The sequence below is a fragment of the Corythoichthys intestinalis genome, chromosome 6 (assembly GCF_030265065.1).
Source record: "Corythoichthys intestinalis isolate RoL2023-P3 chromosome 6, ASM3026506v1, whole genome shotgun sequence".
Lineage (NCBI taxonomy): Eukaryota > Metazoa > Chordata > Actinopteri > Syngnathiformes > Syngnathidae > Corythoichthys > Corythoichthys intestinalis.
This window is the reverse complement of record NC_080400.1, coordinates 33,065,976-33,080,117: the sequence shown is the minus strand read 5'-3', so window position 1 is coordinate 33,080,117 and position 14,142 is coordinate 33,065,976. Positions and strand designations below refer to the sequence as shown.

The 14,142-nt window shown below is 37.1% G+C and overlaps 1 protein-coding gene across 1 annotated transcript; it reads left to right on the top strand.

Annotated features, from left to right (window-relative positions):
- The first annotated feature begins 9,308 nt into the window (after nucleotides 1-9,308).
- LOC130917543 (collagenase 3-like) lies at nucleotides 9,309-13,694 on the top strand. Its single transcript, XM_057839075.1, is given in 12 exon segments — nucleotides 9,309-9,374; nucleotides 9,376-9,492; nucleotides 9,556-9,666; nucleotides 9,965-10,092; nucleotides 10,166-10,314; nucleotides 10,576-10,701; nucleotides 10,774-10,929; nucleotides 11,019-11,139; nucleotides 12,737-12,870; nucleotides 12,942-13,101; nucleotides 13,174-13,277; nucleotides 13,349-13,694. Coding segments are annotated over 12 exon segments (1,473 nt in total). The 3' UTR covers nucleotides 13,450-13,694.
- The last annotated feature ends 448 nt before the right edge of the window (nucleotides 13,695-14,142 follow it).

Sequence of the window (14,142 nt, the reverse complement as noted above, 5' to 3'; positions counted from 1 at the left end):
ATATCCGTCTTGTGTCTTATCTTTCCATTCCAACAATAATTTACATAAAAATATGGCATATTTTATAGATGGTTTGAATTGCGATTAGTTACGATTAATTAATTTTTAACCTGTAATTAACTCGATTAAAAATTTTAATCGTTTGACAGCCCTAATAATATATGTATACATATATATCTTATATATACATATACATATCTTATGTATGTACATGAGGGCCTTAAAAAGGTGGAAAGGTGCTATACAAGTGTAACACATTTACCATTTATATATAGTGGAAAGAAAGAAAGAAAGAAAGAAAGAAAGAAAGAAAGAAAGAAAGAAAGAAAGAAAGAAAGAAAGAAAGAAAGAAAGAAAGAAAGAAAGAAAGAAAGAAAGAAAGAAAGAAAGAAAGAAAGAAAGAAAGAAAGAAAGAAAGAAAGAAAGAAAGAAAAAGAAAGAAAGAAAAAACACCAACGCTCACTTAGCCTCTGCCTGTCTGCCATGTCTAATGATATGCTTTCGGTACAAAAGATTTTGGGAGCCTTCCTCACATGTCTATGCACTTTCTCTCTGGCATGCAGGCTGGTTAGGATTATCAAATCTGTTCAAAACATAGTTCAATAATACCAATTTGCAGCATTTGACATCCTCATGAGTTCAGTGAAGAATTGAAAAAAACACTCTTAATTGTATTACTGTTCAAATTATTAAACAATGATATGGGAAACATTTTGGGGGGTAAAATTTTTTTCTCTGGAATGGGATGATGAAATTTAAATTACATGTTGCTATAATTTGGTTGATGCCTATCACAAAATGATGCTGTATTGTCAACAATAACCAGCTTAGAGACAAAGAGCACAAATTGATGGTGTGATAATATTGTTCATGATTGAACTCATTTGGCTTTTATGTTATGTAATATTATATGGTAGATGTTCTCTTTTTTTCTAGAGCTGAAAGGTAGGAACAGCAGATTGATGATTTTCTGGGCAGCTTCACCGTTGGATCTCTACTGCCTTCTTGTGGTGCTTTTTCAAATGGTTGTTTCATTCAACCTTATGTATTTAATACAGTACGTGTACTGTAATCTAGAGCGTTTTGCTATTGACATATTCACATGCTTGAAGTCATACTTCCTTACGAGTACCAAAACTACAGATGGCTAAATTAATCATCCATGCATATTCATCAATATATGCATCTATGCATATTCGCATTAGTGTCACTGATGAGCTAGTGCACTTTGGATTAATTACATATCACAAGGGCAAATCCAGTGCCACCAACACCTTACTTCAAAAAATATTAGTCAAGTACAAGTACCGGTAAAAGTAGTCATCCAAAAAATGTACTCAACTAAAAGAAAAAAGGTTTAATTTCAGGTTGATTTATTAAAACAATGTCATGAGACAGACAAAAACATGAAAGTGTGTACAAATTCTGAAACGTCTTAATAATAAACAAATTAACACATTAAGAAGCAACAAATTCAAGTTTGTCGAAATGTTGGCTTGTTTTGGCAGACACGGAATACAACGCATTATGTAGCTGCTCTTTCACTCGCATTCTTGGTACATAGGTGGTCATTATTTCCCGTTTTAACATCAGAGTCAGACCATTGCAATTGCCATTTTCCAAGCATTTTTCAAACCTAAAGTCCTCAGCCTTTTTGGACTGGTTTTTGGCCATTTAAAAAAAATTTTTTTTTTAGATACTTTGTATTTCGTCTCTGTATACCATGTAAAAATGTTTAACATACATTCAATATGTCCAGTGTATCTTGCTTTGTATACATTTCTTTAACAAAACATCATCTCTATGAACTTTTATTATTACCCTATAACCAAATCAAATTCCTACTGGAAAAATATACAGTAAGTGTCAGCCGTCCCAAGAGCATGAACACCCTCTAGTGAATAAACATATTTTCTACCATCTACTACTACTACCCACCTCTGGCTCATGAAAAGGTTGGTACATCATCAGGGTGCTCAAACATCTGCATGCCACTTTGTGGTTGCCCATCCAATAATTGGTATGCAAAATGTTGGGTCAAAACCTTTCCATGCCAATTAAAAGACAACTTTTTCAACTTTCACTAAAACCTATGGAAGATTTGGACTTTTCAATGATCCTAAGCTGCGATTGGCTGTCAACCAAGTTAGGGTGTACACCACCTCCTACCCGTAGTTAGCTGGGATAGGCTTCAGCATCCCTGCGACCCCCCTGACCCCTGAATGTTCCGATCCAAGTGGTAATGTTAACAGTGTCCAGAAAATCCTAATTTGAAGAGAAAAACTAAACTTTAAACGGACTTATATGTAGAAAATTGAGTGATTACATGACACAATTGTCATGCTATGCTCACAAAACTAATTGTTATTCAAACCTAGCCAGACAAGTGGTGATTGTAGAAAGAAGCATTCACAAAGAATAAAACGAAGAACAGAAGCGAACAAAAAGAGAACCGACAACAGATTTTTTTCACTCCATAGCATTGTTTAATGCTTGGAAATGAAACATAAAACACCGAGCACAGTACACCATCAGGAGTCTTCGAGGGGTGAGTTAGGCAAGGGGTTAAGTGAAAGGCATATGGGGAAACTATTTCAAGTGAAGAGTAGTGCGTCGTCACTGCTGCAGAAAAAGCTGAGGCATGGAAATTATAGAAGTTTGGCACATTTCAGCCACAGTGATGGAGCAAAGCAAACAACTTTGTTTATTCTGGTTTCATTGTGTCATAATTTGATGGCATAGAGTACATATGGACAGAATTATAGAAAACGATCTTAACATATTTGAAAAGCAGTAAATTAAATGAATTTAATGAAAACAAATAATAAACAATCATTTTTTTAAATCAAAAATATAAAAAATACAATTAAACAATTATACATTAATAATCAAATAAAAACAAAATGAAAAATAATGATTTGTATTATTTTTAAAATAACCCCCATAAAACTTCATGCTGATATTAAAAAGATGGGAAAGAGCACTATGGCAGAATGTTGTAGCAGCCTGTGCTCGAGGAGGAGCTCATTGATTTAAAGCATTCATTAAAGCCCTCAAAACAGTATGAAGGATAAGCCGATCAGTTTGACAGTTTTTGAATTGAACTTTGACCTGAGCTGCACCCTTTGTGAGTTAACGCAATCACTGCACATAACTTTGGCCTCCACTGAGTTTCTAAATCAAGAGTTTTATTGATGTGTTTTATGTTTGACGTATGCTCATGAATAACCTTCCTACACAGAAAACATTTTTTGTGCTTGCTTAGCAGTTTTAATAATGTAACAGTAATAACTCCTCGGGTCTGCCATCATTTTGTTACTGAATGTGCAAAAAACACAGTGTGGTGCAGGAATGTCATCCAGCATTGCAGAAAAGAGGTCACATACACGCGCACAGATGCAGAACATGTGTGTGTTTGTCAGGGACCATTTTTAAATATCACCCAAATTCCCCCTGACTGCCAACTTCCCCTCAATGAGTCACACAATCCACACAGTCCCAAGAAAGCAGAGATGTTGCCCTAAAACCAAACCAAAATGTGGATACAGCATGGCTTTCCTATGCGATATCAACGAGACAATGGAATGGAACCATCCTATGTTAATGTGTTATTTCAAAATTTCAGCTGTTGCCAAATCCCGGCATGATCGAGCCAAGTAATCAGAGAGTAGTTGGCTCAAGTGCATTCTATTCCAAATTGGGTCCATTTTTTTATTTATTTTTTTTTTTTTTTTTTTAGTATTGTACATACAGTAGTGTAGCTATTGACTTGTGAGTTTAATCATGATTGTAAATCAAATTACTTTCACTTCAACCCTGCTTGACCTATTGGAACATGTTTTCAAAAGTAGATCAGTACAGTCCTACACTATATGGAAACACAGTAATAGCGTGCTTTTATGTGAATTAATTGTGCTTTTTGTTTTAAGAAATCTGGCTCATGGATATAGTAGTCTATGAAACAACGTCAAAATGAACTACGATTGCTGGTTCGCTCCTTAAACGTCACCCTTCTACTGCCTTACTCGGAACCCTGAGCCAACAATAATTTCACAATTGATTAGTGTAATTTATCACCCATGATATAAAAATATAAAAATCGGGTTTGGAGGATTGATTCAAATACATACACTGCTGGCCAAAAAGTAACAGTATTATTTTGCTTGCAATAAAAAAAAAACACAAAAGAGAATGGGGGAAAAACTTTTGATTATTATCATTTTACACAAAACTCCAAAAATGGGCCTCACAAAAGTATTGGCACCCTTTGAAAAATCATGTGATGCTTCACCAATTTGTGTAATTAACAGCACATTTTACTTACCTGTGACACATAACAGATGGTGGTAATAACTGAATCACACCTGCAGCCAGTTAAAATGGATTCAAATTGACTCAACCTCTGTCCTGTGTCCTTGTGTGTACCACATTGAGCATGGAGAGAAAAAAAAGAAGACCAAACAACTGTCTGAGGACTTGAGAAGCAAAATTGTGAGGAAGCCTGGGCAATCTCAAGGCTACAAGCCCATCTCCAAAGACCTGAATGTTCTTGTGTCTACCGTCCGCAGTGTCATCAATACGTGTAAAGCCCATGGCAGTGTGAAATACAACAGTGTCAACCAGTACTATCCGTCGAGATCTAAATGAAAAGGGACTCTATGGTAGAATACCCAGGAAGGCCCCACTTCTGATCCAGAGACATAAAAAAACAGGCTGGAGTTTGCCAAAATTTACCTGAGAAAGCCAAAAACGTTGTGGAAGAATGTTCTCCGGTCAGATGAGACAAAGTAGGGCTTTTTGGGAAAAGGCATCAACATAGAGTTTACAGGGAAAAAAAACTAGGCCTTCAAAGAAAAGAACACGGTCCCCACAGTCAAACATGGCGGAGGTTCCCTGATGTTTTGGGGTTGCTTTTCTGCCTCTGGCACTGGACTGTTTCACCGTGTGCATGGCATTATGAAGTCTGAAGACTACCAACAAATTTTGCAGCATATTTTAGGGCCCGGTGTGAGAAAGCTGGGTCTCCCTCAGAGGTCATGGGTCTTCCAGCAGGACAATGACTCAAAACACACTTCAAAAAGCACTAAAAACTGGTTTGAGAGAAAGCACTGGAGACTTCTAAGGTGGCCAGCAATGAGTCCAGACCTGAATCCCATAGAACACCTGTGGAGAAATCTGAAAATGGCAGTTTGGAGAAGGTACCCTTTAAATCTCAGAGACCTGGAGAAGTTGGCCAAAGAAGAATGGTCTAAAATTCCAGCAGAGCATTGAGCAGAGCAAGAAACTCATTGATGGATACCAGAAGCGGTTGTTCGCAGTTATTTTGTCTAAAGGTTGTGCTACCAAGTATTAGGCTAAGGGTGCCAATACTTTTGTCTGGCCTATTTTTTCAGTTTTGTGTAAATTGATAATGATTTTTTTTTTCATTCTCTTTTGTGTTTTTTTTTTTTTTCATTGCAAGCATAATAAATGAATATATTACCATCAAAGCATTTGTAATTGCAATCATTTTCTGTGAGAAATTGACCATTATCTGACAAAATTGCCGGGATACCAATAATTTTGGCCATCAGTGTACATACAGGGGTGAAAGGGGCTGGAATTTTTTGCTGGAACTCCATGACACAAAAGGTTGTTTTATTTTAAGGGGGGGGGGGGGGGGGGGGGCTCAAACCTCCTAAAACCACTGTAATGCAGAGAAAACTGCTTTTGGCACAGTTATACCTATAACAAATACACACCAAAAATGGTTTTACACATGCATTAGGCTACTGCATTACACATACTATGACAAGGCAAACATGAGAAATTGATTTTCATTCAAAATTGTATTTTTCAATGATTTGCAAAATAACAGTTAACAAAAACAACAGTAAACTCCTAATTTTTATTTTCCCTCATTTCCTCACATCTAAATGCAAAACCTCACTTTTAACTAAGAACATAGGGTGCACATTAAAATTTAAAATAATTTAAACATTTACTTATTTTTCTTTTAAAAAATAATATAAGTAACATACTGTACATTCACAAAAATATATACAAATGGCTCACATTATGGACAGTGAAATGGAACATATTTTGAAGATCACACAAACTTTGACTGCTTTAAAATTGTAAGGAAATAATCAAGTAGCCTAACATAAATGAACAAAAATAAGTCCGAAGTGCACATTGACATGGAAGACATTCTGAACCTCACAAACAAATAAAATAAAATAAAATAAAATAAATAAGCCTCTTCAACTCTTTCCTTTCCTTCAAAGATCTGATCCATTTTTTTTACATTGCCCTTTTTTATCACATTAATTTAACAAGCTTGTCCATATTTTTTTTTCTTTTTTTTTTTTTGCCGTTCCAGAAAACGTGCATTTGAACCTATCAGAGCTAACAATCTATGATGATCACATGTCAGTATGTCAGCCAATGGCGTACCGCAAGCAACACGTTACTTCCGCTCATTAATATTCACGACGTAAGCTACTGTTGCTAAGGGGGTACACGCTGTTGTCCGTCCCCAATAGGAAATGAATGGAAATCGTGTACAAAGAAGACTTTTACAGAGGTAAACCTATCAATTCTCCCTGAAAATTATGTCCCTGGTGCCAAATTCACTGGCAAAGATATGGAAGAACATAAAAATGTTCAGTTAAAGAGATGGATTGAGTGTCGAGGGCTGAAAAACAACAAATAAACGAGCCGACCTAAGTATAGCCTTAGCTTTTTTTTATCAACACCTTTTTCTTAAGCGACTGACAATGACATTCTCCTGTTTCAACAAGCTATCCTTTACCACCAGCCCTGTCTTTCTTGTATATTATATCCTCTGATTGTCCTACATTTCTGACCGTTCTTGGGGGTAATATTAAATTGTTAGTTTTGTGTAGCAATCGCAAATGCTACTCAGTGACAGCCAACGAACACTTTTAATTTTTTCATTGACAACAAATCTTAATTCTATAATTTATTTAGACTTCCCCCTTACTAAAGTTTTTTTTTTTTTTTTTTTTTTTTTACAACAGAAAAGGTAACAGTGGCAGTCAGATACCATTTTATTTATTTTCAGGTCATTCATTGTTAGACAGAAGCAGCACGGCACAACGTCACGCTAAAAAATAAGTTAAAATATCAAAATGCCTTACCTCTAGGTCCTCTGAAAGACCATGCCAACCCAACAAAATGTTTACTGCATATGAAATGTGAATGGATTCACCGAGCTGGCGTTAAAATTCCGCGCAAGTTGATTCATTCTTCACACTTTTTCCTCTGAATTTTTGGTTTCGGGAAACGTATGAAGAAAACATCTTTCATATGTCGTAATGTCTAGAGTCGTTTCTACAAGTTCCATAAAAACAATGTGTGATCGGCATGTTCGTTTTTAAAAGATTACCGGAGAAAAGTAGCAGTATTAACATGGTTTCTGTGCGAGGGCGGGCCTACAACGTCCCACTTTCGCTTTACGATGCGACATCACAGTCTAAAAATAACATGCGTGTGGTACACCATTGAAAAGACAACTGAGTCCATGGGCACATCGACGGGACTCTTCATACCTGATCTTGTCAGACTCGATAACTGCTGAAGCTACGGAGAGCTCCATGCTGTCCGAGGAATAAAATAATAAATATCGATGGAAAAGGATGATGCTACACAAGCACTTTATTATGCTTGTTGTTAACACATGTGTATGTAAATCTGACGTTATTTGATTGTTTTCCTCTTGGAGATGCCTGTGTGGCAGCCAGGCAGGTTGTTTTTAGCTTGGAGTTTTGACAGTTGCCATCATATTTTCGGGATCAAAACACTGTTCCAGGGCCAAATCTCTAACCGGAACGGTGTTCCAGACCGTTCCGGTCCACTTTCACCCCTGCATACATATACATACACCCCTACCAAGGCAGGTTGGAAAGGCACTCCGAAACTTTCAAACAGAGACATTCAAGTGGTAGTCTATAAAGATTTTTGTAAGTTTTTGTGAATATGCTAAAAACAATTGTGGTGAATGTTGTCAATGTATTTGTCTGGGTATGGGCAAGTAATATTGCAAACAAGCATTAGCCCATTTGCATTTGTACTTGACAGCATAGAATAATAATAACAAAAACTGATTGTAGAAGCCATATTCACTGTAACAATTTACGACATTAATTTTTTAATTTTGAAACTGTGTTTTTGTTTTTGTCACCAGGGGGCACAACCAATGTCATTAGGTATTTTACAATAAAGGTGCGCCGAGAGCGGAAGTGCTAGTTAGTGCACCTGGTGGACACACATTTTTTACCATAGCACGCCTTAGCATGAGCTGCATGGAAAGTGAACTGTTTGCTGAATTACTGGAATAAATCAACCAAACCAAAACCATCCATGTGGGCAGGTCATTGCCGGTAGCCGCTGTGTACATTTGGGTTCCGAAGGTGTACTCAGTATTGGCTTGATTTTGAATTTGCTAAAATGCCAGTGCACTGATTATAACTCGTACAAGAATGTGCACAAAGTAGCAGTCTACTGAGGGGCATTTCATAATGTTATGAAACCCAATCTAACAAAGTATAAAAATGCTTTCAGTCCATTCTGGCATCAACATTAATCTATGTCAGGGGTCTGCAAGTCCGGTCCTCGAGAGCTGCTATCCAGCTTGTTTCCCATATCTCCCTCCTTTAACACACCTGAATCAAATGATCAGCTCATAAGCTAGCTCTGCAGGAGCATGATAACAATCCTGATTATTTGGGCCTATGGTCCAATGTTTGTGCTCCAGGACAGAATAAATTCTGAGGTAGAAATTAAAAAAAAAAAAAAAAAAAAAGAAAAGAAAAGAAAAGAGAGAAAACAACAATGTAATCGATAAAACATCCCATTTTTATTTATAAAATTATGAAATGAAAATGATAAAACAATATTCTTAGTGTTTAAAAAAAAAAAAAAAAGTGTTCCCTCGTGTTTTGGTAATTGTACTTATAAAGATGCGCCTATATGAACAAGTGGATTGATTGGTTGGGCAAATGCTAGAATATTGACAGTAATAGCTCACAGATATTTGAAACGATCAACTTCATTCAAAAAAATGAATAAAAATATGAACTATGAGCAGAATTCTTTGTGAAATTTATGAACTTTTGAACTTTTCCAGCACTGCACATATCCCGAATGTTCCAACATTAAATGCAATATCAGCATGGTTTGCCACTGACATTTGGAGTGTGTTTTGGTCCACTTATTGAGTCAGCCTGTCACACTTCAGAAGCAGGCACTCAGACAAACACGAGTGTGTTTTCGTCACCCATGAGGAAGTGGCTAGGTGCTTTTACATGAATCATTTGGATCCTTTAAGGGGAAAAAAGAAGAGGTAAAAGCATTATAAATACCCCTTAGAGAGAGAGGCACAGTGTCATTGATTGCAAGATGTTATTTTGGCTCCTGCTGCCACTGGCCGCTCAATCTCTGGCTGGGCCTCTGCCCGCCAAGGAAAAAGACAGCCGGGTGCTAGCTGAGGTAAGACCCCGAAGCGGCATAAGCTCCCTAAACATAAATAAATTAATAATTTTTCATATTCAGAGGTACCTTCGGAATTTCTATGGCCTTCCAGCTGGTCTGCAGGCTCAGAGGAGGACAGCAGAAGACTTTAAATCGAAGCTTAAGGAAATGCAAAAGTTTTTCAAACTTGAGGTGAGCAACTGAGGTGGTATCACCATCGAGTGCCTTTGAGACTTCCCCATTTAAACCTTAATTCCATTTGTAAATTGTCATAGCAAAGATACTCTTTAATTGCAGGCGACTGCCATAAACCAATAAAACAATCACATACATATGCTATATGGGAAGGGGGATATTACATATCTCATAGAGGCAAAACATGCACCACAACAACAAGGGTGTGGGAGAATTGAAATTAAATAAAGTGACCAGTTTAGAAAATGGACAGATGGATGGCCTGAAGACATGTGACTTTTTGCCTTGTGTGCAGGTGACAGGTAACCTAGATGATAACACTGTAGATCTGATGACTCAGGCAAGATGTGGTGTGCCCGATATTGGCGAATACAACCATTTCCCTCGCCACCTCAAATGGAAAAATAACATTGTGACTTTTAGGTATGCTGCCAGAAATAAAATTCTGTACAAACATTGGTAGTAGGATTTATCATTCATTTCATATTCATTTCAGGATTTTAAATTACACTCCAGATCTGAGAAAGTCCGATGTGGACCGAGCCATCCGCATGGCTCTCAATGTGTGGTCTGCTGTGACACCGCTGACCTTTAAGAAACAGTACTACGGAAATGCTGACATAATGATCAGCTTTGGAAGAAAAGGTGCTTACCGATAACTCTTGCATTTGTCATTATTTACTTATAAAATGGACTTATAAAGCAAGATTCTTCATTAATAAACCTCTCAATAGCTGCCCATCAAAAACATCAAAGTGCATAAGTACCTTAAATACCGTGAAGACGTAATTTAAAAATTGCTCTCAGTGGATATACTCAACATAGTCAGTACTGAGCCACTCGTACCCCAAAGCACCACTGTACTCTCGAACTGATTCTAACTATAAATGCATGCCTTCCATACAGAGCATGGCGACCACAATCCTTTTGATGGTCCTAACGGACTGCTGGCTCACGCTTACCCGCCGGGCAAAGGCATTGGAGGAGACACCCACTTTGATGAAGATGAACACTGGAGCAAAGATTCATCAGGTATCTATCTTCAATATAAAGATGACATTTCTTTAAAGGTAAAGATGACTAAAGTGAATGTTCTCCTCGCAGCTTACAATCTGTTCATCGTGGCAGCACATGAGCTGGGCCACGCCCTTGGTATGTCGCACTCCACTGACTCAGGGGCACTCATGTACCCCATCTACTCGTACGCTAAAGGATATCCGCTCGCTGAGGATGACGTTAGAGGCATCCAGGCCCTTTATGGTGACAACTACATCATCATACGCATGACAAACCAACACTAGTTCAGTTTGTGTGTGTTTGTATTTTTTTATTTTGTTATTAAACTGCAGGTCCGAACCCTGACCATAAGAAAGTCAAGCCAAAGCCAGATGCCCCCCAGAAGTGTGACCCTGCATTGAGTTTTGATGCTGCTACAGAACTCAGAGGAGAAACCATCATCTTTAAAGACAAGTGAGTCCATCCATATGTTAACATATTGCGTATACTGAGGGCATTCATATACTGTATACAAAGAGAGAAATTCGCATGCAGGTTAACTACGACTTCTGAGAAAATACTTTATAAAATCAATAAGGTATATATAGCAGCACTATGGCCACACAAAAATAGCGTGTACAGCCCAGATTCAAGTAAATTAGATAGCATGGCATTGATGCCTGAAAATCACTGACCTAATTTTCTCTGGGATGCTCACATATCCCCTGCTGTATTAAATGCATACACCATAGTTTGTTAATTTTCCTTTGCAAGCCATCATATTATGAACTGATTTTGATGAAGGCAATTTCATTCTGTAGCAATCGCTTATGCAAAACATAAAGTTCATTCATACAACCAGGAGCAGTTGTTTCCAATCAATGGAGACCGTTTAGTTCCAGTGGCGATGGTCAGTCGTGGTAGTAGAGAGTGGAACAATTATTTGTTCTGATCCGTAGAATATTTTTCAATAACATCGAGGCAATTCCATAACCAATCTTTGAAAAACAAAAATTTAAAAAATAGAAATGTATTCTTTTTCTGGCCAAGAGGCACACCCCCACCACACCCTGTACATACACAAACACACAACCATGTGATTCATAGTCTCCAAATTAAGCCTGGCAGACACAAATGACACACCGCAATTTTTGGACTATAAGCCGCTGCTTTTTTCCTTCATTTTGAATCTTGCGGCTTTATTTGTTGATTTATTTGGGTTTATAGGTAACACCTTATTTGACAGCGGTGTCATAGGACTGCGAAAAGACCGTTATAATTATGACATGACACTATCATGGGCATTACTGAATGCTTATGTCATTAAATTTCATCCGCAAGTTACGTCACTAACTTCATTTATGTCCAGCTTGTATCTTTTACATCCATTCAAAAGTGAGATCATTTGTCGGATAACACTAAATGACATCTGTTATAAGCATTCATAAATGCTCCTAAAAGTGTCATAATTCTGATTGTGTAATAACACTTTTATAGCGCCACTGTAAAATAGAGTGTTACCAAATACCATAACTAGCAATTATTGAAACAACTGGAACAGTAACTGAAGAAATAATTAGCACAGAACATGATGTTTGAATGTTATTTACATCTGTAGCGATGCAATGCATACTAGGAGGCATGCTGGACAACAACAATGTTGACAGCAGGTGGAAGCAGAGGTTGACTGTCTCCCCCAAGGGAGCAGTGATGACCAAATGAAGCTTCTCGAAGCAATAAAGCTTTGCAGCCAAGTGGTTAGAAGCTTCATGGTGGTTCATTTGGTCTTATGACAGTCATATGATGCCGCTCTCAAATAAAGTGTTACCGGTTGATATTTTTTGGTGTTAATATCCCATAATACAGTGAGGAAATCAGCGGCTTATAGTCCAGTGTGGCTTATCTATGAACAAATGTTGTTTTCGTTCCAAATTTGGTGGGTGGCGGCTTATAGTCAGTTGCGCCTTATCGTGCGAAAATTACAGTAAATATAAATATGTACAGTGTATAAATAAAAGTATTGTATACATGAACATGGAAAATGAGTGATTCTTTTTTTATGATGTTGCAGATTCTACTGGCGCATCCACCCGCAGATGCTTGAACCACAGCAAATACTGATCAAATCCACTTGGCCATCCATCCCAAGCAAAATAGATGCAGCCTATGAAAACCCAGAGAATGACCGGGTCATCATTTTCAGTGGTAGGTTAAAATTTGTTATTGGATGTAATTTTTAAACTCATGAAGTAAAGCCTTGCTGTTACTTTCGGCAGGTATCCGCATGTGGGCTCTGAATGGATACAACCTTGTGGATGGTTATCCAAAGTACATACACAAACTAGGACTTCCCAAGCGTGTGAGGAATGTGGATGCGGCAGTTTACATCAAAGACACAAGGAAAACTCTCCTCTTCCACGATGAGGAGTATTGGAGGTATTTTACATTGTTTATCTGAATCCTTCCTCACAAATGAATATTTTTCTTTTCTTTTTTTCTAACTATCAGTTATGATGAAGCTAGAGGAACTATGGACAGTGGCTACCCACGATCCATAGAGACAGATTTTCCTGGAATGGACGACGAGGTTGATGCTGCAGTTTATCATTATGGTACTGACTTACTTTTCTCTGTAACTCAATTTCAATCTGAAGTTAACTGAAGTTGTTTTTTTTTTTTCCAGGATTCTTGTATTTCTTCCATGATAACAAGCAGTTTGAGTACAATTACAGGTCGAGGAAGGTCATACGCATCCTGAGAACCAACTTTATTCTTGGTTGCTGAGGTTGTTTTTAACGAATACATAATAAAATGGAATTCATAGGAATGATGTACGTAGTTGCATAATGAATATCTTTAATGACAACAGTGCTGGGCACAAATATCTTGTAACTGCTGGTACTACAGTATTTTTGTATAGTATATATTTATTCATTTGGTTTATTTTTCATTCTGTTTTACTTTGCCTGGGTAGCTTAATATTTGTTGGTAATAGAAGTTAGAACGTTCACAAGGGTCTGCACACTCATATGTGTTTTTAAAATGTAGTTTGTTTATTGAATACTGTATATTACAAAAGTAGATAAAGAGAAAACCTTAGTCCTGTACTTATCATTTTATTTTAGTATTGTCAATGTTAAATAAAAATGTTCAATAGATTTACGTTTAATTTGAGCCTTACTGTCGGACCCTCATTTTTCTTGTCGTACTTTAACCATTTTAACAGCATATGTCAATAATAAGTAAATGTTATAAAGTTATATGAGTCATCATGAATATTTGCCAATATGGTGGGCAAAGCATATTTTCTTTTTAGGTGCATTAAAACTAAAAATTGATTTTGCTTAACTAATAAAACTGATTTATATTCATAGTTGTTATATCACATTTTTGCTGAATCTGTGATTTGTTTAATTCCATTCTTTTACACTGGAGGGCGACAATATTCCAACTTTTAAAGCATGAAGCGGTAAACTA